Source organism: Acromyrmex echinatior, chromosome 1, assembly GCF_024713525.1.
Source record: "Acromyrmex echinatior isolate Ae372 chromosome 1, ASM2471352v2, whole genome shotgun sequence".
In the NCBI taxonomy this organism is placed as follows: Eukaryota; Metazoa; Arthropoda; class Insecta; order Hymenoptera; family Formicidae; genus Acromyrmex; species Acromyrmex echinatior.
The window spans coordinates 12610620-12633563 of NC_141852.1; the positions used below are offsets into that span (position 1 = coordinate 12610620).

At 31.2% G+C, this 22944-nt stretch overlaps 3 protein-coding genes across 14 annotated transcripts in view; 2 read left to right on the forward strand and 1 right to left on the reverse strand.

Annotated features, from left to right (window-relative positions):
* Sos (Son of sevenless) overlaps window positions 1-7771 on the forward strand; it is an 11561-nt gene extending 3790 nt beyond the window's left edge. For 3 of the 7 annotated variants that reach the window (XM_087412413.1, XM_087412409.1, XM_087412401.1), the window contains exons 6-21: window positions 872-1021; window positions 1095-1303; window positions 1382-1565; window positions 1639-1885; window positions 1973-2206; window positions 2299-2662; window positions 2738-2927; window positions 3011-3247; window positions 3328-3483; window positions 3568-3750; window positions 3827-3944; window positions 4047-4333; window positions 4469-4691; window positions 6159-6460; window positions 6797-7019; window positions 7094-7771. In XM_087412413.1, coding sequence (XP_087268539.1) covers window positions 872-1021; window positions 1095-1303; window positions 1382-1565; window positions 1639-1885; window positions 1973-2206; window positions 2299-2662; window positions 2738-2927; window positions 3011-3247; window positions 3328-3483; window positions 3568-3750; window positions 3827-3944; window positions 4047-4333; window positions 4469-4691; window positions 6159-6460; window positions 6797-7019; window positions 7094-7185 — 3399 coding nt within the window. In that variant the 3' untranslated portion in view covers window positions 7186-7771. Of the gene's footprint in view, window positions 1-351; window positions 404-871; window positions 1022-1094; window positions 1304-1381; window positions 1566-1638; window positions 1886-1972; window positions 2207-2298; window positions 2663-2737; window positions 2928-3010; window positions 3248-3327; window positions 3484-3567; window positions 3751-3826; window positions 3945-4046; window positions 4334-4468; window positions 4692-6158; window positions 6461-6796; window positions 7020-7093 lie in introns of those variants that run through there. The other 4 variants (XM_087412419.1, XM_087412426.1, XM_011057433.2 and 1 more) reach the window with 4 other exon arrangements.
* A 307-nt stretch (window positions 7772-8078) lies between these two features.
* On the reverse strand, window positions 8079-16671 carry LOC105146977 (anoctamin-4). Of its 2 annotated transcripts, none has more exons than XM_087412432.1 (14): window positions 15536-16671; window positions 12934-13267; window positions 11972-12113; window positions 11296-11578; window positions 11060-11211; window positions 10750-10995; window positions 10483-10682; window positions 10240-10377; window positions 9938-10155; window positions 9558-9866; window positions 9177-9486; window positions 8894-9099; window positions 8529-8819; window positions 8079-8453 (listed from the first exon to the last, which is right to left on the reverse strand). In XM_087412432.1, exons 1-14 carry the CDS (start codon window positions 15635-15637, stop codon window positions 8166-8168), a joined length of 3219 nt encoding a protein of 1072 aa, XP_087268558.1. In that variant the 5' UTR covers window positions 15638-16671; the 3' UTR covers window positions 8079-8165. The 2 variants fall into 2 exon arrangements, with proteins under 2 accessions (XP_087268558.1, XP_011055956.2); XM_011057654.2 differs by having other exon boundaries at window positions 15599-16670.
* A 1222-nt stretch (window positions 16672-17893) lies between these two features.
* Window positions 17894-22691, forward strand: Lac (septate junction protein lachesin). Of its 5 annotated transcripts, none has more exons than XM_087412504.1 (6): window positions 17894-18236; window positions 18402-18643; window positions 18733-18989; window positions 19066-19469; window positions 19778-19895; window positions 20134-22195. In XM_087412504.1, the coding sequence occupies exons 1-6, from the start codon at window positions 18188-18190 to the stop codon at window positions 20138-20140; spliced, it is 1077 nt and encodes a 358-aa protein (XP_087268630.1). In that variant the 5' UTR covers window positions 17894-18187; the 3' UTR covers window positions 20141-22195. The 5 variants fall into 5 exon arrangements, with proteins under 5 accessions (XP_087268630.1, XP_011055742.1, XP_087268634.1 ...); XM_011057438.2 differs by lacking the exon at window positions 20134-22195 and adding an exon at window positions 22500-22691 and having other exon boundaries at window positions 17895-18236; XM_011057439.2 differs by having other exon boundaries at window positions 17895-18236; window positions 20110-22195.
* Window positions 22692-22944: the final 253 nt, after the last annotated feature.

Below are 22944 nucleotides of genomic sequence, written 5' to 3' on the forward strand. Positions count from 1 at the left end.
AAATATATTTAAAAACAGAGTTGAATCTTAAAAATTCTCGATAAATAATATTGGTGATACTAATAATCTTGATGATTTATAATAGTTATTTTGTGCGTAAATATTAGATCTGTTTTCTGTGGCTGAACTAGTGTACTACACTTTTGAAACTTTAAGTGAGATAGATGTACGTTTGATATTTGTCTAAAGCGAGAAAGAGAGTTTTAGAACAGTCTAGTGCAGGAACAGAAAACAGACCATTCGTGTATTTCATTCCTGTCAATTCTCTAAAAATATGTAACTCACTTGTTTAACATAACTCGCTTATTTAAAAAACTTGCTTGTTAATATTATTTATTTTATACATGTGCAGAATATTTATATCTTAGCATCAACATCAAACGTTAGAGCAAATTAAACATCAGTAAGCTTTCTCTTAAACTTTTTTATATTTCTCCCCTTTTTATAGCTAATTGTAGAAAAAATATAATTTGTTCAAATTGCGTGATCTCCTCTTATGTGCTTTCATCCCTTTTAAGTGTAGAGAATTAACATAATAAATCATTTTTTTATACGAATATTATTATTTATACTATGCTTATGCTAATTATTGTAGCATGCGTTTAATAATATTTATGTGAATCGCAAATATATTGACAGAAAGTATTTTAACAGCACATACAAATTTTTATAGAAAATTTTTAATGATTTTTAAGATCTTTTTTAATTTCTTCTGTGTTTCGTGCTATTATGGTAGCTATTTTTGTTATTGGTAAAAATAATGATAAATATTCTAACTATTAAATATTTTATTTATTATTTCTTCTCTTGATATTGATGTTTAAGAATATAAAAATAACGGAATAATTATTTGTAATAATGATATTTATAGGTACTGATGGACATGTTTTATCAAGATGATTATACGGAAGGTCAGCAAAGTAGTTTGGGCACAGTTGTTTCGCAGACTTATGAAGAGTCTGTTCGAGATCTCATTCATGATGAACGACATTATATTCGTGATTTACATATGATTATCAAGGTAATATATCATAAATGTTAGAGAATATTGAAATTTTATAGAAAAAGATTAAAAAATTACTTTTTATTATTAGGTATTTCGTGAAGAAATTGCGAAATTATCGCAAGATAAAAGCGAACTTGAGACGCTTTTCAGTAATATTATGGATATTTATGAAGTTACTATGACATTACTCGGCAGTTTAGAAGATATAATGGAAATTACGGAAGAGAAGCAAACACCTACGGTTGGTTCGTGCTTTGAAGAATTAGCAGAGGCAGCAGAGTTTGATGTTTATATAAGGTATATTTATTATATTTATTATATTATGCAATATATACATATGTTGTAAAATTCTAATTAATTATATTATATTGTTAGATATGCAAAAGATATTAATAGTTCAGCTAGTCGGGAAGTTTTAACAAATTTATTGTCAAGACCGGAAGCTAGTACAGCTTTGCGAGCAGCAGGCCATGGTTTTAAGGAGGCTGTTAAATATTATCTGCCAAAACTATTATTGCAACCTATATGGCATTGCTTCCTATATTTTGATTATATAAAGGTAGTTTTATGTTTGTTGCGTATATATAGAATTATTTCTGCAATAATCTACTTTATGTATTTAAAAATCTTAGGTTTTACACAAACGCACACCTAATACAGAAGATAGTGAAACTCTGGAACAGGTGCAAGGTTTATTAAGACCACTACAAATGGAATTAATGCAATCTGTAGCAAGTCTTCCGAAAAAGGATAAAGGTTTGCGAATGCAGAGCAGGGCAAGAAGACAAGCGGCACTAGAGAAAACTAGTGAATTACAAAAGACTGTAGATGGTTGGGATCAGCGAGATATCGGGCAGTGTTGCAATGAATTTATTAGAGGTAATAAAGAAATACATCTTTTTATTTCTCGATATTCGAGCATTTCTTTCAATTGTTGATGATTATATATCGATAATGTTTGTACAGAGGATACATTGAAAAAGGTGGCTAGTAATGGACGGAGATTAACAGAAAGAAAAGCCTTGTTATTCGACGGTTTACTAGTATTATGTAAACCAACTGGTAGTAAAAGAGTCAGTGTTACTGTTGCAGCAGGTATTGTTGCAGTCGGTGGACATTCGACTCATCAAGGTGAACTTCGATTGAAAGAGAGACTTTTTATTAGAAAAGTCGATATTATCGATAGAGAAGATACCGAAGGTAAACTCATGTATAACTTCATTATAATTTTGTATTACATTTGTAATTTTTTATAATTAAAATATTTCATTATAATTAAAATATTTTTATAGAATTAAAAAATGCTTTTGAAATTGCACCAAGGGACCATCCTAATGTTATTCTTGTTGCCAAATCTGTCGAAGATAAGAATAATTGGATGGCAGATTTAGTGATGTTGAATACAAAAAGTATGTTAGAAAGAACTTTAGATAGTATCCTCTTGGATGAGGAAAGAAAGCACCCATTGAGGCTACCTCCATCTCACTTGTATAAATTTGCTGAACAAGATAGTCCAGAAAATATTGTTTTGGAGGCCAGGGAAAATGGTGGTGTTCCCTTGATTAAAGGAGCAACTTTGATAAAATTAGTAGAAAGATTAACTTATCATATATATGCTGATCCAGCTTTTGTAAGAACATTCCTTACTACTTACAGGCAAGTAGAAATAGCGTATTGTATTAATCCTTTCTTTCTATATGATAAATTATTCATTAATGATTTATTTTATAGGAGTTTTTGCTCCCCTCAAGAATTATTAGCATTGCTAATAGAAAGATTCGATATACCAGATCCTTCATTAGTCTATGGTGAAGAAGAAAAACCTTCTGTATGTAAGACGGTCAGAGAAGATTGGAAAAGATATAGGAAAGAATTTTGTCAACCAGTACAGTTTAGAGTTTTGAATGTTTTAAGACATTGGGTTAGTATAACATTTTTTAATTTCTGCTTACAGATTCTTTTAAAATTATTTTAAATTTTATTTTGTTACATGAATTTTCTTAGGTGGATCATCATTTTTATGATTTTGAACGTGATAGAAATCTTTTGGAAAGATTGCAACTGTTTTTGGATACAGTTAGTGGTAAGTCTATGCGGAAGTGGGTTGATTCAGTAATAAAAATTGTGCAAAGAAAATGCGAACCGTCAGAACAACGACCTATCACATTTAGTTTTGAACGATCTCCTCCATCAATTGAGTGGCATCTTAAAGTTCCTGAGGATGAATATGGAATACTTACGGTATATACATACGTGTTTTTGTCCTTAATTTTTTAATATTAATTATCGAAATATATAAAAATAACTTGTATTAATTACAGTTACATCCTATCGAATTAGCAAGACAGTTGACACTATTAGAATTTGAGTTGTATAAAACAGTAAAGCCTTCCGAGTTAGTTGGATCTGTATGGACAAAAAAGGATAAGGAAAAGACATCACCGAATTTACTGAAAATGATTAAGCATACAACAAATGTAAGCTTTTATTTTAATTAAATCATTGTAAATATATTGTGAGATCAAAAATGTTTATTAAATGTTTTATATCACATTTGTTAGTTCACAAGATGGTTAGAAAAGACAATAGTAGAGGCTGAAAATTTTGATGAGAGAGTAGCCATTGTATCACGTGCAATCGAAATAATGATGGTGCTGCAAGATCTCAATAATTTTAACGGCGTTCTGGCCATTGTCAGTGCCATGGGATCGGCTTCGGTTTTTAGATTAAAATTTACATTTCAAGTACGTTCAATTTATAACATATAAGTAAAATTAAATTTCTTGTATCAAACATTTTTTTACACATTTATTTTTACAGCAATTAAATGCACGATTAGAAAAAGCGTTGGAAGAAGCACGAGAGCTTAACAATGATCATTTTCGAAAATATCAAGAGAAACTAAGATCTATTAATCCACCTTGCGTACCATTCTTTGGTAAGTCATCACACAAAACGTAAATAAAAATATTCTTTATTATTAAAAAATATATTAAAAATTATAAAAATTATAAAAATGACACTTTTTCTCTATTCTTAGGAATGTACTTGACTAATATTCTGCATATTGAAGAAGGAAATTCAGATTATTTACCGGGCACGGAGCTAATTAATTTTAGCAAACGCAGAAAAGTAGCGGAAATAACTGGTGAAATACAACAGTATCAGAATCAACCCTATTGTCTTTCAGTGGAGCTTAAAATAAGACAGTTTCTTGAAAACCTGTGTCCTTTTGATCCCAATATGAAAGATGCGGATATAAGCAATTATTTGTATAATAAAAGTTTAGAAATAGAACCAAGAGGATGTAGGCAGCCTCCACGATTCGTAAGTATTTCTTTTAATATTCTCTGATATTTCTTTTAAGTGTTTCTTTTAATACTCTCTGATATTTCTTTTAATATTCTCTGATATAGTGTAAAAAAAATTAATTTTTTACATTTTCTTAAATTTTTGCAACAGCCGCGTAAATGGCCAGAATTGAATTTGAAATCGCCAGGAATTAAAGCTAGAACCGGAAGATTACCAGCTCCGTTACACGTGGTAACATCCAACATAAGATTACATGATTCTTCAGCGGACACGCTTTCCCACGAATTACCGGAAACACCTCCACATGGACCACAACTCACCACAGTTCCACATATAGGGGACCATAGCGTTTTTGCGCCTGTTATGTTTCCTGGTATGTATCTATATTTAAATCATTATTAACAATAATTATAAAATTTAAACAAAAGTTATTAGAGGTGGCTCGATAACATAAAACATAAATAAGAAGGAGCATATAGTCACAATCGTAAGATGTTTTTCGAAAAAGTTATATATTTAAAATTTTACATGTAAACGTTTCGGCCATGATCATCATCAGTACAATAAAGAAAATATGAGATATTAAATACTAAAATTGCGCATTAAGATGTCAAAATATAAAGAGTATGAAAATTAATCCTGTTTTCTTGATCTTTTTGACAATGAGATTTAAACTTATTTTTTGATACTTGTATGTTAAACACGGGATTACCAGATTCTAATAAAACAAATTTCTATAAGTTGTTATTATTCAATTAATTTATTCAGAGTTACTTATAAAAAACTTACTCGTGTTTTCACAACTATCAAATATAACGTTATAATGCGATGTTATTTGTTATCAAGAATACTAGTTTAGTTGGAAAAATTTTTAAATCTGATAGTAAGACTGCTATGTACAAAGTTCGTGTAATTACAATGATATTGTCAGCAATTTTTGACATATTTATATGTATTGAAGGAAAAGGAGAGGGAAATCGATAGTTGGGGTATATTGATGAAGTGGAACTATTTTTGAATTATAGGTATAAAAATTTCAGGAAAGCGCAATGTATCACTTTATTTGTTTGTCCTGACTCTTGCTTCTTTATGTGTATCATTTCTAAAATCATTCTTTTATAATATGATATTTCTGAATCTATAATTTTTGTGTTGTCCCAATCAATTTTGTGATCGTGCTCTAGCTGGTGTTGGGAAACTACAGATATTATATTAGAAGGTTTTTTTATGTTCTTTATGGCTTTGTGTTCTTTCAAATGTGTGTTAAGTTTCCGTTTAGTTTGACTAACACAAGAAGCCTTACAATCAGAACAATTAATTTGATAGACAACATGTGAATCTTTTTTAATTTGATTTTTTCCAATTTTGATGAAATGATTTAAAGAATTCAATGGTTTATATGTAATGTTAAAATTAAATTTATGTATTATGGTTTTAAATGTTTTTCTGAAACATTTTTGAAATATGGGATAGTAAAAAACTTTCTATTATATTTTCCATGGAATCAAAAATGGCAGTATCATTAAAATTTTGATGTTATCAAAATTATTAAGTGACAACGCTTTTATTCTATTGTTGATAGTAAAAAAGAGGAATTCTAATGGACAACCATTAATTAAGAAAGTATTAATTAAAGAATAAATATTTCTTTCATGAAATGACGTGCAAGGAATAAAATTCTGTCTAGTTGTCCAATAATTACACTTTTCTTATGTTCGATCGGATGATTAGAATTAAAATTTAAGTATCTATCACAATTTGTAGGTTTTTTTATAATTATCAAAAATAATCGTTTTTATAATTTTCAAAAATAATTATATAACTCGTCGTCTTTCTATAGCTGCGCCACTTCCGGCATCACCTAGTCCATCTGTCAGCATGTCGGCGCTTTCGATTGCTTCGTCGAGTAGTCCTCAATCGCCTGGTCCTTTCTTTACTCATCAAAGTAATCATTTCATCTTTAATACCAGCACTATAAACATGATAAGTGCTCCAACGTGTCTACCGTTGCCAGGTGGAAGCCCCAGTGCAATACCAACGCCGTCGTCGCCCGATATACTTCCTAACCAATCTCCACCACCTCTACCACCTAGAATACCATCTAAACGACGAGAAAATTCATGTAGCGAATCACCACAACAAGTAAGATTTTAAGATTAACTAAGATTCATCTAGGCTCTCTTAAAAATTTTTAAATAATATTATTGCTCGAATTTAATAACATACCTTTATGAAATTTGAAAATATTGTGAATTAAATTTTTTCTGAAAAAATGTCTCTAAAGAAAATTTTTTTAAATTTTATTTTATTCAATATCTATATTTATCAATTTTATCATTACTTGTCATATTAGAAGATATCAGATTTTCAAACTTACGTTACTTTAAAGTAGAAATATTTTGCATTGAACTTCATAACAAATAGGACAATATGTAATTTTTTTCGAGAAAGTGAAAAATTTGCTTCAAACAAATGTAGGTAAAACAAGTTCCAAACAGACCAATTCTTCCTCCGAGAGATGATATCTCACCACCGCCGTTACCACCACGACTTCCAGCAACTCTAAATCCAAGTAGTTCGGCATTACTGACGCGCCGAAATTCTACGTTAGAAAATACAGGCTGTACTGTCGTTCATTCACGGAGACATATGTCTTTCAATAGCCCTAGCCCTACGAAACTTCCACCAACACAGCCTAACGGTGAGATATTATATCTGTTCGCAAATTCATATATATTTATGTAACGGATATTTATTTTTATTATTATGTCTCAGGATCAGTGACACCGAAGTTACCACCAAAACCTTTACCTGGACGTCCACCTACTACCATGTTTAATTTCAGCGCTCCTCCCGGACCTAGCTAAGTGTTGCCTTTTCCAGTTTTATTTTTTTACCTTGTTGAAAGAAACATTTTCAGTCGCAGCTTAGTCGATTCGGTAAGTAAAGCTGAAATCTTTCTTATCGCACAAATTATTAAAAGAACAATGTCTATATAATAAGTCAATGGATTTCAAATAAAACATAATTAAATGAAAAGAATGTCAAAAATATAATATTATAACTGATGGTTTGATAATTCTGACAATTCTTTGGATAAATTTTGAAGTGTGTTGTTTGAAATAGTACTTTGTATTCATCATATTTTATGATCTTACTGAATAGACTACGCTCAGTATCTGTTACCTGTATGGCTTCCTTCCTTTAAATCCCCTTTTCTCCTTTAAATACAACTGTGATATAGTTTTCATTAATAAAAAAATATGTTAATGTAATTATATATAAACATAGATTTTAAAATAATAGACGTAAGAGAGAAAGTAATGTGTATCGAAATGAACATATATACAAAACATGTATACATATATATATATAAATATATATGTGTGTATATATTATTATTGAATCAATATCAAGAAAAGAGCGTATATAAAATATATATAGGAAAAGAAATAGAGAGAAAGGGGAAAGAGAAAGAAAGAAGATACATGTATATTATTATAAATATATTATATATATATATATATATATATATATATATATACACACAATATAGATTGTAATAATTTCTAGGAAAACAATATGGCATTATGTAAAATAAAAAAGTATATTGTGTAACAATATTTGCAACTTTTACCTTATATCTGCGTTTTTTTACAGTGCATCTGGTCAGAAACAAGATATTAAAAAATGTAAGTTTATTATAAACTTAATTTAAATCATTTGGAAATAATATTGAGAATAGGGAAAAAAATTTAAATAGAGAGAATTTGGCTTTATTTTTGTCTTATTCTCACGTAACCCCGATTTTTTTTAGTAGAATCTATATAAAGTAACGCGTTCGATTTTACGGGACTTCCCATACTGTAGAGCTATCACTGCGTTTACTATGTCTGACGTCAGCGTTAGTATCTAGAACGTCGCTCAATTTACTGAATCGTCTGGTCCAGTTTCCTCTTCCGATGCTTCCGGCGTCTCTCAAAACCGAAAGTAAATCATCTTCATCTTCTTTCCCCCTTATTTCCTTATCGTATTTTTCTTCCTGAGCGATCAGTCGTTCGCGTTGCAGCTGAGTTGTCAGAGAATGCGGTACAGCCGGTATTATGTAGCTCATAATACCAGTAAGTGCGAAAACCTGTAAAAAAAAGTTTTCCTTGCATCGAAGCTAATTTATTGCTTAATTAGTAAAAGAATGAGTATGCCAACTTACAACGTGCTCGAAGACAACGACGAAAGCTAAACGCGCGGCGAAAACGTGCCAATACTGCGGACTGAGTCCATAAGGCTCAACAAGGTCATTCGGACCGTTTCTGTAGCCTCTATACTGACACGTCTCCGGATGTTGCTCTTCCACATCACTCTTCATATCGTCGCGATAATCGGAAGTATTGAATTCTGACAGGGAGCTATCGATGTAGCCTATCAAATTTTCAGTTCGCGAATAAACGAACGTGTACACGCTTCGTGGAATAAAGTCGGATGTGTACGCGATAACAAAGGCCTAGAATATGTATATTTCGTAATTAAAGATAGAGCGATTTGTGCAACTCGACGAATTTATATGTGCGTGCATACATTTGATACCACTGCCACGTAAGTTACACCTCTAAGAATACCAAACCAAGCGCCAATATCTTCTACTCGCTCGGCTAATGGTCTTCGAGCTTCCTTGATCATTTTATATGCGTCCAATCTTATCTCAGCGATATTATTCAATAAAGCGAATAAAGGTGCTAACGGAAACGCTGCCACAAATAATGTTACAAACCCATACTGCAGAACTGTTTAAACATCGTAAAAAGAAAGAATAATGTCTGTAAAAAAATATTCCTCCTAAAATTAATAGTGTGAGACTCACTCATCTCTAAATACTCCTCGAATAGAGCTAATCTCCCCGGATCTTGAAGTTGATAATCTTTCTCCCAACAGGTATATCTTCTAGCATGATTCTTTGTCGCCGCGATTTGCGTTCTTTTGCGCCACCAATTCCATAATTTCGGTGACAATATTTCGACAAAATTATTAAAGCATTGCTTACCGACCATTATAATCGCAAGTTGAATACAGACTTCTGAAAGGCAACCAGCGGGATCGCATACGTCTGTTTTAATACGATAAAATTCTGACGCTCTTGCATCTGCATCACCAGGATGAACGAAAAATCTCCCCTAAAATAAATGAATATGAGATTTAAACGAGTTCAATATGAGTTGTCGTTTAATGTTGTATGCTAATATACCTTAAAAAAGGCGATGTAAATCAAGGAAGAATAAAAGTTGACAAATTCAAATAAAAAGATTTTAAATGTATAACTGGATTCGTATTCCGTCTGCGTTCTCGGATTTTCCAAATTAACCATCCAACGAGCCAATCGATGATATATTCGTGTAAGTATCATTATTATCACCAAGTTAATAAGAGCGGCGGTCATGGAAGTGAATATCTTTGTGTGTCTTTTTAAAAATCTACCACCTCCATTGTAAAAGACGGCCACTAACGAAATACGATATACGATCGTTCCTAAAACCGCACCGAGGACTATGCATATCTACGCAAAAAATGATGATAATCTGTGATGAGATATTGTGTATTAAAGAAAAAAATGCATGAAATAATTACCATGAAAAATACTATCGAACCAGTAGCCAGAGATCGGATGGCTTTAGACAATACGGGTAAATACGGTTCTTTTTCCTTTGTCACAGGATTTATTCGGAATGTTTTAACAGACGTCTCAAATTCAGGTCTCGGCTCTTCATCATATTCGGCATTTTGAAGATCCCATTCCCAAACAAGCACAGCTTGTCGTCGTTTCCATAGTTCAAGAAACGTAGTAGCTATTACATCACACCGAAAAAAAAATCGTATAGGAAAACACGATCGCATGGAAGAAAATATTTCACTCTTTTTCAAAATCTTACCCCAAAAAGACATAAAAATAGCGAAGAAGACAGTCGCTGGATTGTCAAATAAGTAAGTTAATTTCGAGAATATACAGGAATCACCGAGTTTTTGATAGCTACACGCTTTATCACAAAGAGGGCACAAAGTGATATTTCCTGAAATGTTGCATTTCATAGAATTAGAAATATTATAATCATTATAGAATGATTTGTCAATAGAAACTTTTGTACAAGCATATTCTGTATAATGAGAATATTTACCAGCTATGTTAAAATCGCATATTTCCTTGCTGGGAATATTATCTTCACCATCCATGCTTCCAAGACCGTAAATAAAGCATAAAAATCCCACCACTGCTGGTGGATACAAACATTTTGTATAAAATCCTAACCATGCGAAATAAAGAGCAACTTTTTCACCGAAATATCGTCTTATTAACCATAATGGCTGTTTTTTAAACCTACAAATGTAAAAAATTTTGCTCAAATAATATGCAATATGAGATAGCCGAAATTATTTTCTATTACCATTGCGCGGGTCTCGCCCATATTAAGTACAATAAATATCTATCGAGAATCTCTCCGTTGCGCATAGGTTTATTATAAGGACCCTCGTGCAAAGGAAAACAATCAAGATACGTTCCGTCCGCTAAAAGCCTGCGAATACCAGATTTCTCATGATTCTCGTCATATCTCGCTCGTAATAATATTTGCATTACTATTAATGATCTCTGGGCGGGCGTATAAGCATTATCCCTCTCCTTTACGATAAACCTGTCAAACATTAAATTCGATAATGAAGTTCCGTAATAACTATGTGATTTCTTTATTTAAATACCTTTCTTCGCGATCACTAGAATCTATGTAGTCATAAAAATGTGGTTCCTCTGGATATTTCGACGTATCCCAAGTATGTATCTTATGTAGCCATTCGGCCCATCGCGCCCATCGTGCCCAGAATTTCGATATTTCTTTGGTATTATCTGTATCCTATTTAAAAAAATTCAGATATTATGTGATACGGAATGCGACGTTTAAAACGTGCCTAATGTCTGGTTAAAAAAAAAGACGTACCCAAGTTTTCATAGGGATCGTTTTGAATCTCTTCGTAGGTAATTTTAGACCCATTACTTCGGCATATTGCACCTTAATTTTCCAAGGTATATGTAATTTTAAGAAGTACGTTTTTCCATCAAATGAGCTCTCCTTCGGCTCGAGCTCTAATTGTAGGCCTTCTTTCAAAAGATTTTGTTGAAACGTTCGTCTCTGCTCTCGTCGACGAGCTTCTAGTTCAGTCATAACTCCTTCATTTTCTTCCTGATAGACTAATACCATATCGATTCTTCGATGGCCATCGCTAAAATTAAATTGAATCGATTAATATTAGTCGCGAAACATCCTTTCGAAAGATGATCTAATTTGTAGATAATTATAATGTTTTTCTCGTGCATGTATATTTTATACAAACATGCTTTAGTTTCTAAAAATAAAACACTTTTGAACTAAACGACCCTTCGCATTTTCTTTCCCTGAGTCGTTTGCTTGCGCATGTGATAATAAAAAAATGATAAGAATCGCTAACATTCTAGGTAATTGTATTAAGCTTGTAATAATAGAAACGACTGACTACGTCCATTTATATATATATATATATATATGTATACTCGCCTCAGCACTTGATTATTTAAATCTAAATGAGAGGAAACTAAAATAACCTTGTGACACATTATCATAATAGATAGCTACTTACCGAAAATAAAGTATTTCAGGATCGACTTCCGTTTCTTTCGGTGGCAACGAATCCCCGGCAGTTTCAGCGAAGTCCAGTGAAACTGGCGTATCCGGTAGCGAGGGGTTGATATCCGGAGTAGCGGGTGTCGCGAGTTTGGGACCTTGTCCAGTTTAAACAAAATTAAAAAATTAGCATACATTTATCACTCTTTTCGGATTTTGACTTAATTAATTTTGATTCAACTAACTCTTCATCTTTTTCTAGTTCTAAAAATTATAAAAGATGAAGAACAAGTTAAACCGAGATTAAAGTTAATCTACATTAGAAACGGGCATTAGCCGTCTACGTTTTTTCGATCATTCCAGTGAAAATACCATATACTTGGTACTGTAAATTACAGCGAATTAATAATGTATACATGTTGTAAACTTTTTATTTCAAGTCATCGCTCAATTTGTTTCACCTTGAAAGTGTTCTTAATAATATCTATAATTTTCGCAAAAGTGGGACGCTATTACAAAAAAGAGCAAAAAGTTAACTGAGAAGTTAGAGTGCACATTTGTAGGATGATAATACTAGAGCCGAGTCAAACGTTGCATTATTAATATCCGATATTCGTGACACGCTGACATTCGTACGCATATTGATCGAGGTTTACTGACATAGCTTTATTACTGTTATAGATAACCGCGCGTTTCTTGCGATTCGTTTTATTCTTTACATATTTCGCGTAGATCATGTCGCATATCCGACTTACTTATGTCTAACTAACAAATCCCATTGAAGCATAAGGGCGATTAGCTAAAATTAGTTTCTCTATATTGTTGAGTAAACGGAATCTCGCGTGTTTAAAGCTTTGGAGCAACTCGAGAACGTTGACAATAGTTCATTATCGAACGTGTCATGTCAGTCTTGCATTGGCCTCGAAACAAGACTTCGCCGCTGCTTAGCGTTTCGGTTAACACCAAATTAATTCTTACCAAAGGCATCCTGCGCGATCAAATTCGTTCCAGATGGATACACGCTGGCCCTCGACAATTTTCTCTTGACACTCGCTGGCGTTTCACCGGCGACACCGGCCAATGAACCGTTTTTATCAGACTCATAAATTATATCTTTATTCGGATAGACGGAGGAAGTTAACGGAGATCTCGGCGCATTGGTCCTCGGCGTCTTAGTTGATCTGACTGAGGACGCGCGAGAGGTGTTTCCGGAGCCGCTCGATTTCTCGTCGTTGAATTGATGCTCGACCGGGCTATTATCATCGGGATGAAGAAAAGTGCTCCAACTGCTACGCCTTTGAGTGTGGTTTTGCTGAAATTATTCAATCGCTTACAGCATTTCCAAATTATTATCTGTCAGATCATATATGTGTGTGTGTGTGTGTGTGTGTGTGTGTGTGTGTGTGTGTGTGTGTGTACCCATTTGTATCCTCGCTCGTAAAGAAAAAATATATAATATAAATGTCACTGTCGAAGCTTTAGTTTTATATATCTAATGGAATCAGTGACGATACGAGCGAAAGATAGAAATGAATTAGCGAAGAATAAAATTATCAGAGAATCAATACCGGCCTTAATCGCTTTTAAAAATCAACATTAGTTTCTGCTAATGTACTACGTAACAGAAAAAGAATAGGTATTACGCTGATTACTAGTAATTAGATTCGGCGAATCTATATGTATAGACAGAAATGAGAAAGTTACTTTAGATGCGTTCCGATATTCTGCCAATACTGAAAATCTATTGCGTTACGTGCATTACAGACTTTCAGCATTGACAGTGAATATATCGGAATGTAGCCTTTGTAAAAGTAATTAGTTATAGTTATAATTCTTTATTTCAAAAAGTAACTGTTACTGTTACTAGTTACTGTTACAAATACTAATTTTAAAAAGTAACACGTTAAACTTAAGACATTTGAAAAGCACAAGCAATAGAAACAGGAAATAATAGATTTCAATCTATCAGAAATTGTGAAATCTATACACAATTTCTGATAGATTAAAATCTTTTATTTCCTGTTCCAGCTGTTCCTATTGCCTGTGCTTCCAATTATGTCTTAGGTTTTACAATTATAATAACTTTAGAAAATAATGTTATTATTTTTCAATTACTTTTCGAATAAATTTTTGTAATATTTGCACTATTATTTTAAATACAAAAATCTTACATTTCTAAAATTGTTAAATCACTTCACTTATTATACTTAAACATTCGGTCATACGCTATATTATTTCTAAAAAATTATTGTATACATATATTTTGAATCGAAATTATGAAATCAATATTAAGACATGTTCATACAAAAAAACTTTTCACTTAATTCTTAATATTTACAAAGTGTGATAATTTAATATATTTTAATTTAAAAAATTTGTATTTCATTTAAAAATATATTTAAATACATAGAATAAATTATACAATATATATTCATATGTTTCTTTTTTTTTATAAAATTGTATTGTTTACTAAGAAAAAAAGTAATAATAAGACAAGAAAAATAAAAATTAAAAGATTCATGTATCATTTTTGTATTTTTTCTCTTATTATAAAATGTCAATTTGAAGAAATAAGAAAAAATTGCTCATATATAATTATATCCTATAGAGATCCACATTTTAAACAGTATCTTCCAAAATTTGATTTTATTTTAATTTTGGAGAAAAATGTCTTAAATACACACAAAAGTTATATGGTTTAAAGAAGACAAATAATGATAAAATTTTAATTTTTGAAAAAAAATCAATTTTTTATGGTCATGTGAAAAGGCCATGCCGATTTTTTAAATAGAATTATATGATTTTTTTACCTAATACTATAATTATTTTGCATATAAAAGTATTAAAGTGGAAATATAAAAAAAATCATAGTTTATAAGATGTTTTATACTTAGACACATTTTGACATGAAATATAAAATATCTCGTAAAGATTATTACAATATTACTTTTCTTATACCAAACAGTTTTGAAAGAAAGAAACATATGTGAACATTTTTCATACATATATTATTTGCTATTATTTATATTTAAATATAATGATATACGTATGTTCTTATAAAAAATGTATTACTATCGAGTATCAGAGATAAAGGTATATTCTAGGCACACGCAATAGTTACAGACTGTTCATTGAGCACTTTATTTTTAGCCAGTATGTTGATGAATAAATTTAAAATATAAAAAATAATTCTATGAAAGTAATTATTAAGTTAGTTACAGTTACTAACAAAATAGTTCTGTAACTGTAACTTTACAAATAACTTAATGTTAACTGTATAAATAATAACAAGTTACACTTCGAACTTGCATATATAAATTTAAAATAATGAATACTTTTTTGTTTTTATACTCCCTATTCATGAGATGATAGAGATATCAACCCAAACTGTTTTAGGTATATCACTAAGCACGTGTATTTTCTATTTAGATGGATTACTTAGATATTGAAACTCATAAATATATAATTGTTTCATGTTATCATTCGTTTAATTTTTTTCTATACACGTACTCGTTCTACTCTTTAGGGACGTAGTACTTTACGTATTTATATATATTTATATTACTAAACGATAACTCACTATGAGAAATATTCTCACATGCGCGGGATGCAAAACCGATTTTTGGAACGGTGCTAAGTATACCTGGCTGTCATCGTCTACTTGCAGCTTGTTATCGTCCATGTTGATCTCTTCAAATTTCTTTTAGGATACGTTCGCGAAGACTTTCGATGGACAATGTTCGAAACGTCGATTGGTCCGATAACATCTTTTCTCTGGTCGAAAACAACAATTTTTCATGAAGATTGTTCCAATGATTATTTATCGATCTGCGTATGATGAGTAGAAAAGAATTCATTTCCCAAAAGAATTATCTCAGGAATCTGATATTTCCCTAAAGTATTGTTTAGATATCCATCGAAGCGCTTTTAAACACTTTCGACGAGCTTTTTTGATCTTATAATTAATCGCAAGAAAAAACGAGCATCGATCAATATTGATAGCTTAGATAACGTCAGTGACCTCGCATCAAAGAACAATTGTTTAATTATGAATCGAGCACAAATCATCTTGCTCAAAGAAACAGTGGTGATCACCGTATTGTATTCGAAATTTTTTTATGGAGGTACGAGAGAAGACACTTCGAAAAAGCCTCGTCCATTTAATCATCTCGAGAGTGTTTTTATGCAGCAGAACATAATGTTGTAATAATCATCATTAAAATGCGTATTAATTCCACATTGCATCGATCTCTCTTACTTTTCGAATTCACATTTGGATTAATCAACGGATAACATTGCTATCCGCTATTCGCCTTCATTCCTTTAACTCGATCTTTTAATAACTTTGAATTTTAACAATATTTTTCTAAATTACTATTAAAATTTCATTTACTTATTCCTTTTTAAACCGTCTCTCTGTCTGTAGTTGCGGCAGACAATTAATTCATTTCGGTTAGTTAAAACGAAGAGAAATAAGAGATTGAACGGTGAAATTTACGCGTACATTCTTAAACTTCTCTTTTTTTCTTTTTGAACTACTTATTAGAGAACAAATTTATATGGACGAATCGTCCTCAATCGAATCGTTCTTTCGCGACAGTATGAGATATACTGACCACAGAGGACAACAGGAACAGTACTTATATGTCACACACGTATCGCCCCGACAGTATCCCTTATCTATGTGGTCGCACATATTCTGTGAGGGTGTACGTATGTATTACCTTCGCCTTCGAAGACGAAGATTTCACCCGTTGTGGGGGTGAAAGCGGTCGAGCAGTGGAATGTCGAGGCTTTCGGAATTACTATGGTTACTCAATGAACACAACATGTGTATAACATATGTCGCATTAAACGTATCATCGACTCCTCTTTTGAGCTTGAACTTGGAATCGTCGTATCGGTTTCGTATATGGATCACAGACAGAATAAAAACGCGCATGTCTACACGACACCCACATTCGCCGTTTTGTCACAATCGAGCAAACATTAATAACCGAAGGTTACTTCTTCACGTTGTTTTCTTTATTTATTAAGAAAGATTACATTTCAATCGAACGATCAATTCAGCACTGATTTCTCTGAATTAGCGTTTACTTGAGCAAACATATACGTTACTTTACTATCTTGATTGTTAATCCTGTATCGATGGATTAGATGTATAGCGAGATGTATAAAGATTTTATCAGACTTTTTAAAAACAACCTTGTTTAAATCTATGAGGAACTAGAATTATCTAAGATTCTTTCAAATTTGATGTAGATTAAAATCAAGTTTTACAAATTGATATTATATGAAAAATATGTTTATATAATAAATTATCGATCAATTATTTGCATGTATTAACAGATAATTAATGTAGTCAACATTTTATTATTTAATAAGGAGATGTTAACTATAAGGTTCATATAAATTTTATTAATGTTATCTCTACAAAAATATATTTGATATTTTTATTTAAATTTTCTTTTGTTCTACTATTTTTCCTTTTTTTCATTATTATTGACTAGTGTATATATGTATCTAGTTTTTATTTCCACATATTTAAATATAGCAAAAGGATTTTCCTGTCTATAAGTATAAAAATCAAACGTTGATAGGTTAGGTTATAGGATTGAGAATAATATAATCTATTATTAACCGGAATTTTTATCGAAATGTAAAAAGTATAAATTTTCTTTTTTATGATTCTTTTTCAAAAACTTTACTCGCAAGATGCACTTTTAAACAGTGTAAACTTAAACGAGACTATTCAAATGTTTAAATCAATCGCGAGAATGATCGAGTTGCGTCAATAATTTATGGAGATTATTTGTAAAACGTTATATCGATCAGTTATAATTTTGTAATTACCAATCGCGATTTTAAATTAAATTAGGTATATCAACAATTGCAGTGGAAATCTGAATTAATGATAGAGTAAGATTTCATCTCGTACTTGACTAAAGACGTAGCATCATTCGCCATGTTTACCAAGCGTGTAGTAAGTTAACGGTCATCTGGACACTTTGTGCGTTTGTATACGCCTGCAGAGAAGAAGTTTGTGCGCATTACGTTCTCTCGTGCTGATTGTAATCCGTCGGTTCACGATAATCAAATGTTTGTTTGAATTTAAATCAGAAAGGAGGAAGGATTCCTTGATCGAGAACGAGAACGATAAACACTTTGTAGGGAACAGTTAAACGCTCCGGATCGAGACTAAAGTACTGTGCTGGGTGTTGGGTGTGTCATAATGCATAGGCGTGTTATTCTAGCCTTGATATGCGTGTTTCTGCAAACAGGTACGAACATTTGTTGAATACAATTTTGCACATCATACACGTGCATCACAGAAACACACAACCATTCCGATGATATAACATCATATTCGAACTGGAAAAATCTCCTTTTGTTATTCAACCATACAAATTTTTATGTGATGAATCATAGATTTCACGTTGTTTCAGTTGCGGCTCAGCGCAGTCCGACAATATCTTACATATCGCAGGAACAAATTAAGGATATCGGAGAAACTGTAGAACTAGTGTGCTCCGTTCAGTATGCACAGGATTATCCTGTTTTGTGGATAAAGTTTAATAAAGATTCAGCAAACGAGCAAGTCGCACTTTCTACTGGCACCGCATTGATAATCAGAGACAGTAGATTTGCTCTTAAACATGATACAGCGTCTAGCTCTTATACTTTACAAGTGAGATTTTATTTCGAGATAGTCTTAATTAAGGCATTCATTGTTTAAAATATTAATAATGTGGAATTAATATGCAACTAATGTTTTAGATTAAAGATATACAAGAAACAGATGCTGGGCGTTATCAATGTAGAATACAAATATCTGTAAGCAATCTTGTAAGTGCAGAAGTAGAGTTATCGGTTCGTAGGCAACCGATAATTAGCGACAACTCGACCCAATCTCTAGTGGTTAGTGAAGGACAACCTGTCGTATTGGAATGCTATGCCAATGGCTTTCCACCACCAAGAATATCGTGGCGCAGAGAAAACAATGCTATTTTACCCACCGGAGGCTCGATCTATCGGTACGATAACTAAAATAAATTATTAAATACTTAGCAGGCAATATTTTATATATTGCGTAATTTGAAAACATTACAGTGGCAACACGTTAAAAATATCTGCCATTCGGAAAGAGGATCGTGGAACGTATTACTGCATCGCTGAGAATGGTGTTGGACGTGGTGCTAGACGTAATATTAACGTTGAGGTTGAATTCGCACCAGTAATCACAGCTCCTAGGCCACGACTCGGACAAGCTTTGCAGTACGATATGGATTTGGAATGTCACGTAGAAGCATATCCTCCGCCAGCTATTATCTGGCTCAAAGACAATATACAGTTGTCAAATAATCAGCATTACAGCATATCACACTTTGCGACCGCGGATGAATATACTGACACAACGATTCGAGTTATTACCATAGAAAAGCGGCAATATGGAGAATACATATGTCGTGCAGCCAATAAATTAGGCACTGTTGAAACGAAAGTCGAGCTTTTTGGTAAGAGAATGTAAAAAAAAGTAACCTGTTGTATTTTTATGTATTACATTGTTAGCTGTAGACAATGTCTATTGTTGGAACGATTTATCTATCTTGGATACAAACTTTTCATCAAAATAGTAGTTGTGCATGAAAATAGTAGATCACCGTGTTATCTCAACTATAATTTTTAACTTATATCAATGTGTATTTTTTATATTTTTGTTAGTATAATTTCTTATTTTGCAATTTTTCATCTTTATTCCTTAGCTAGTCGATTTTTATTTTCATAGCATGTATTAGATTTGTTCCCTCTTTTGTTTCAACAGAAAGCATTATCCCTGTTTGCCCGCCAGCTTGTGGTCAAGCTCATCAGGGAACTGGCGTAGTTCCAGTTTCTTCCGGACCTTTGGTAATTTTAGTTTTGTTAATTACCATGTTAACGAGGTAAGTCATGTTTTCACGTACATTTTTCTTACAGCGCCACTATCCAGTTATCAATCTCTATCAGTTATCAAAAAAGTAAAATAGTGACTTTTTTAACAATAACTCTTTTTGCGCATTTAGTTTTAATTTTTGATTTTTATACTTGCTTAAATATCTAAATACTTATAAACGCGTACAATTAAAATCATACTATTATACTTAAAATAACTTCTAGATAATACAAAATATGTAATGACAGCTCATAAAATAAGCGCAGCGAGAGATTCAATCGCGAGAAAGTATAACAACAAGGGATGGAATATCCTTAAATCTCTGGAAAGTTTCAAGTTTTGAAGATTCGAAACTTCGTATTATTTTTATCGAAACTCTCGAAATCTTTAGATAGAGATGTCAATTTGGAAACACAACAGAATTAGCACGTTGGATACAGCATGTAGAAGAGATAATGCACACAAACGAGCAATCGGCAATCTAATTAGTATATACAGAAAATCTGGTGAAGGTAAAGTTACAGATAAATAACCTGCTCTTCAACCAATTCAAAATTTTATCATTTAGTTTTGATTTTGTACACTCAAAAATAATTATTAGCTAAAATAATTTTTATCTATAATTTTCCATCTCTAAATTGTATTTAAATGATGTTTAATAAAAATTTAGAATCTGATTTTCTAAATCTGAATTTCTGAAAAAATGTTTTTATTTCTTAACAAAAATATTCCTTTTAATAATTGTGCATAAAATAGGCTCCTATATATTTACGCTTTTATAAAAAAAAAATTGATTTTTCAACTAAAAATGTGTCGATCCATACTTAACAGATAAGTACAATTATTTTTATTGGCAGAAATAATTTTATCAGTATTTTAATGGAAAATAAATCATTTTAATAATTTTTTGTTTATTACTTTATGAATCTTATGCACAGTTTTTTGCACCATCTTTTTTTCTTAAAATTAACATTTCAGATTTTATAAGTTTCAAGTTTCGAAAGTTTCGAAAGAATTTTAATCTCGCAAAGTTTCGTAAAAATTAGGTTTCGATTTATCCCTAATAACATAATACTTCGATAAATTCGATATATCGATAGAAATGGAAAAGGGACAAAGAGTAACCTTTCAGATCAGGATTGTCACAGAAAATGAATTTAAAAATTTCCTGACTTTTCCAGGTTTTCCAGATAAAAATGGGAAATTTCCATGACCAATATAAAATGTGTAAAAATTTTAACATAATAAAATATATAAAAAATTTTAACATTTAGAATTAAGGATTGTAAGAAAATTAGTTTATATTATTAAAAACGCAAAAGAGACTTAGTAGCATAATAAAATTTTGGGAGCAAATTCAAACCAACAAAAAATAAATTAGTATTGGAAAAAAGAATGCAATTATAACGAAAAAAAGATCAAATGAATTGAGCTGAATAAAATATAAATTTTAATTTTTTTTTTTTTAAATCATTTAAAAGTGTACGAGTTTTGAACATATTTGATTGTAAACGTTGTAATATTTAAAAAATTATAAAAATTATTAAATTATGGAATAGGAGCAGTTTAAGGAATTGTGAACAAAGTCCAAAATTCCAGTCTCTTTTATGTGTTCCCTTGACTTTTCCAAGTCTGCCTTTCAGACAGACTGCCGCTGATATATAAAGTGTCTTTGTGCAAAGATTTGCCCTCTTAATATTTTTATCTATTAATCTTTTAATCCTCAGTAATTGACGGACTTATAAATCTTTTTGTAAAAAATATCAAATAATTAAGTTTTCTTTGTATTGTTTCTTTAAATTTGAATTATTCTTATTTATATAATATTTATTCTTTTTTATATGAGTTAATGTCGATTTGATTCCTTGAAATTAATTGTCTTTTAATTAACACATAATAAATTAAATAAGTTTTACAGACTCAGCCGATTGTCAACTTTAACAAGTAATTCAGTGCTGGATGGACTATGGCTGTGTTTAGAAATCGCGTTATCAGTATTATTATGTCATTCTGTCTTTATTGTTCATTAGACATAAAACTAAGATAGAATAGAATGATGCAACAGCATTGATAGCATACTCCTTGAATGCAGCCATGTCTTCGAGCTGATTGCAAAAGGTCGAGCACAAACATTTTTTTTGTACATTATTTAACGATCGTTTTCATCTTTTTTTCCGGTAGTATAATAGATTATCAGCCACGTCGTTTGTATTTAAGCATTTGTTTGTATTAAGCATGGTTGATGCAGAGTAATCAGATACTAAAAGATTGAAATTATTCTCTTACTCCCTTGGTAAAAAACAATAGAAATTAATTGAACAGTCGGAATCTATTCCAAGTTTCATAATATGTGTCCAGTACTCAGTGAGCGAATAGGAATTTGTTATTAAAAGAGATAATAAAAGTACACATAGAATCTTTAATTTCATATAAGGTCAAGAAGAAAAAGTGACTATAGTAATCAATTTTGATGATTTAGCAAAAATGTGACAAAAGATGAAGTGACTGGATGATAGCGCTGGCAATAATAATAGTTTAGACATCGTATGATTGTAAACCTTGAATTGATTTCTATATGCATATTTGTACATACATGTATATTTGATATTTACAGAAATTTCTACGCCAAATATTAACTATCCAGGCCTTCGATGGGCAGGAGCAAGTCAATGTTGCTTCATAAAATGGCTCTATGCAACCATCAGTTCTATTGTTATTGCAATAATGGTGTAAAACCAAAATCTGAACTGTAAGGGACCTCAATTATGGTTTTACTAAACTTACTTTCTATATTTGTATCATGTAATTATTTTTATAATTATTTATAAGTGAAATAATTTATCATTGAAAAACGTGCATATCGTGACACGTCGTGTCACTACAGTACAGTTTGTTATAGAATTTATCAGAAATTTTATTAAATCATTACTTATGCTTTGGTTTTTTACGATACTCACATTTAGAATAAATTTTTGATATGTATGTAAATATACACATATATTTTATATATAATTTTTATATTGAATTTATAGACGATTCTTTTAATTTTTACAACTGAC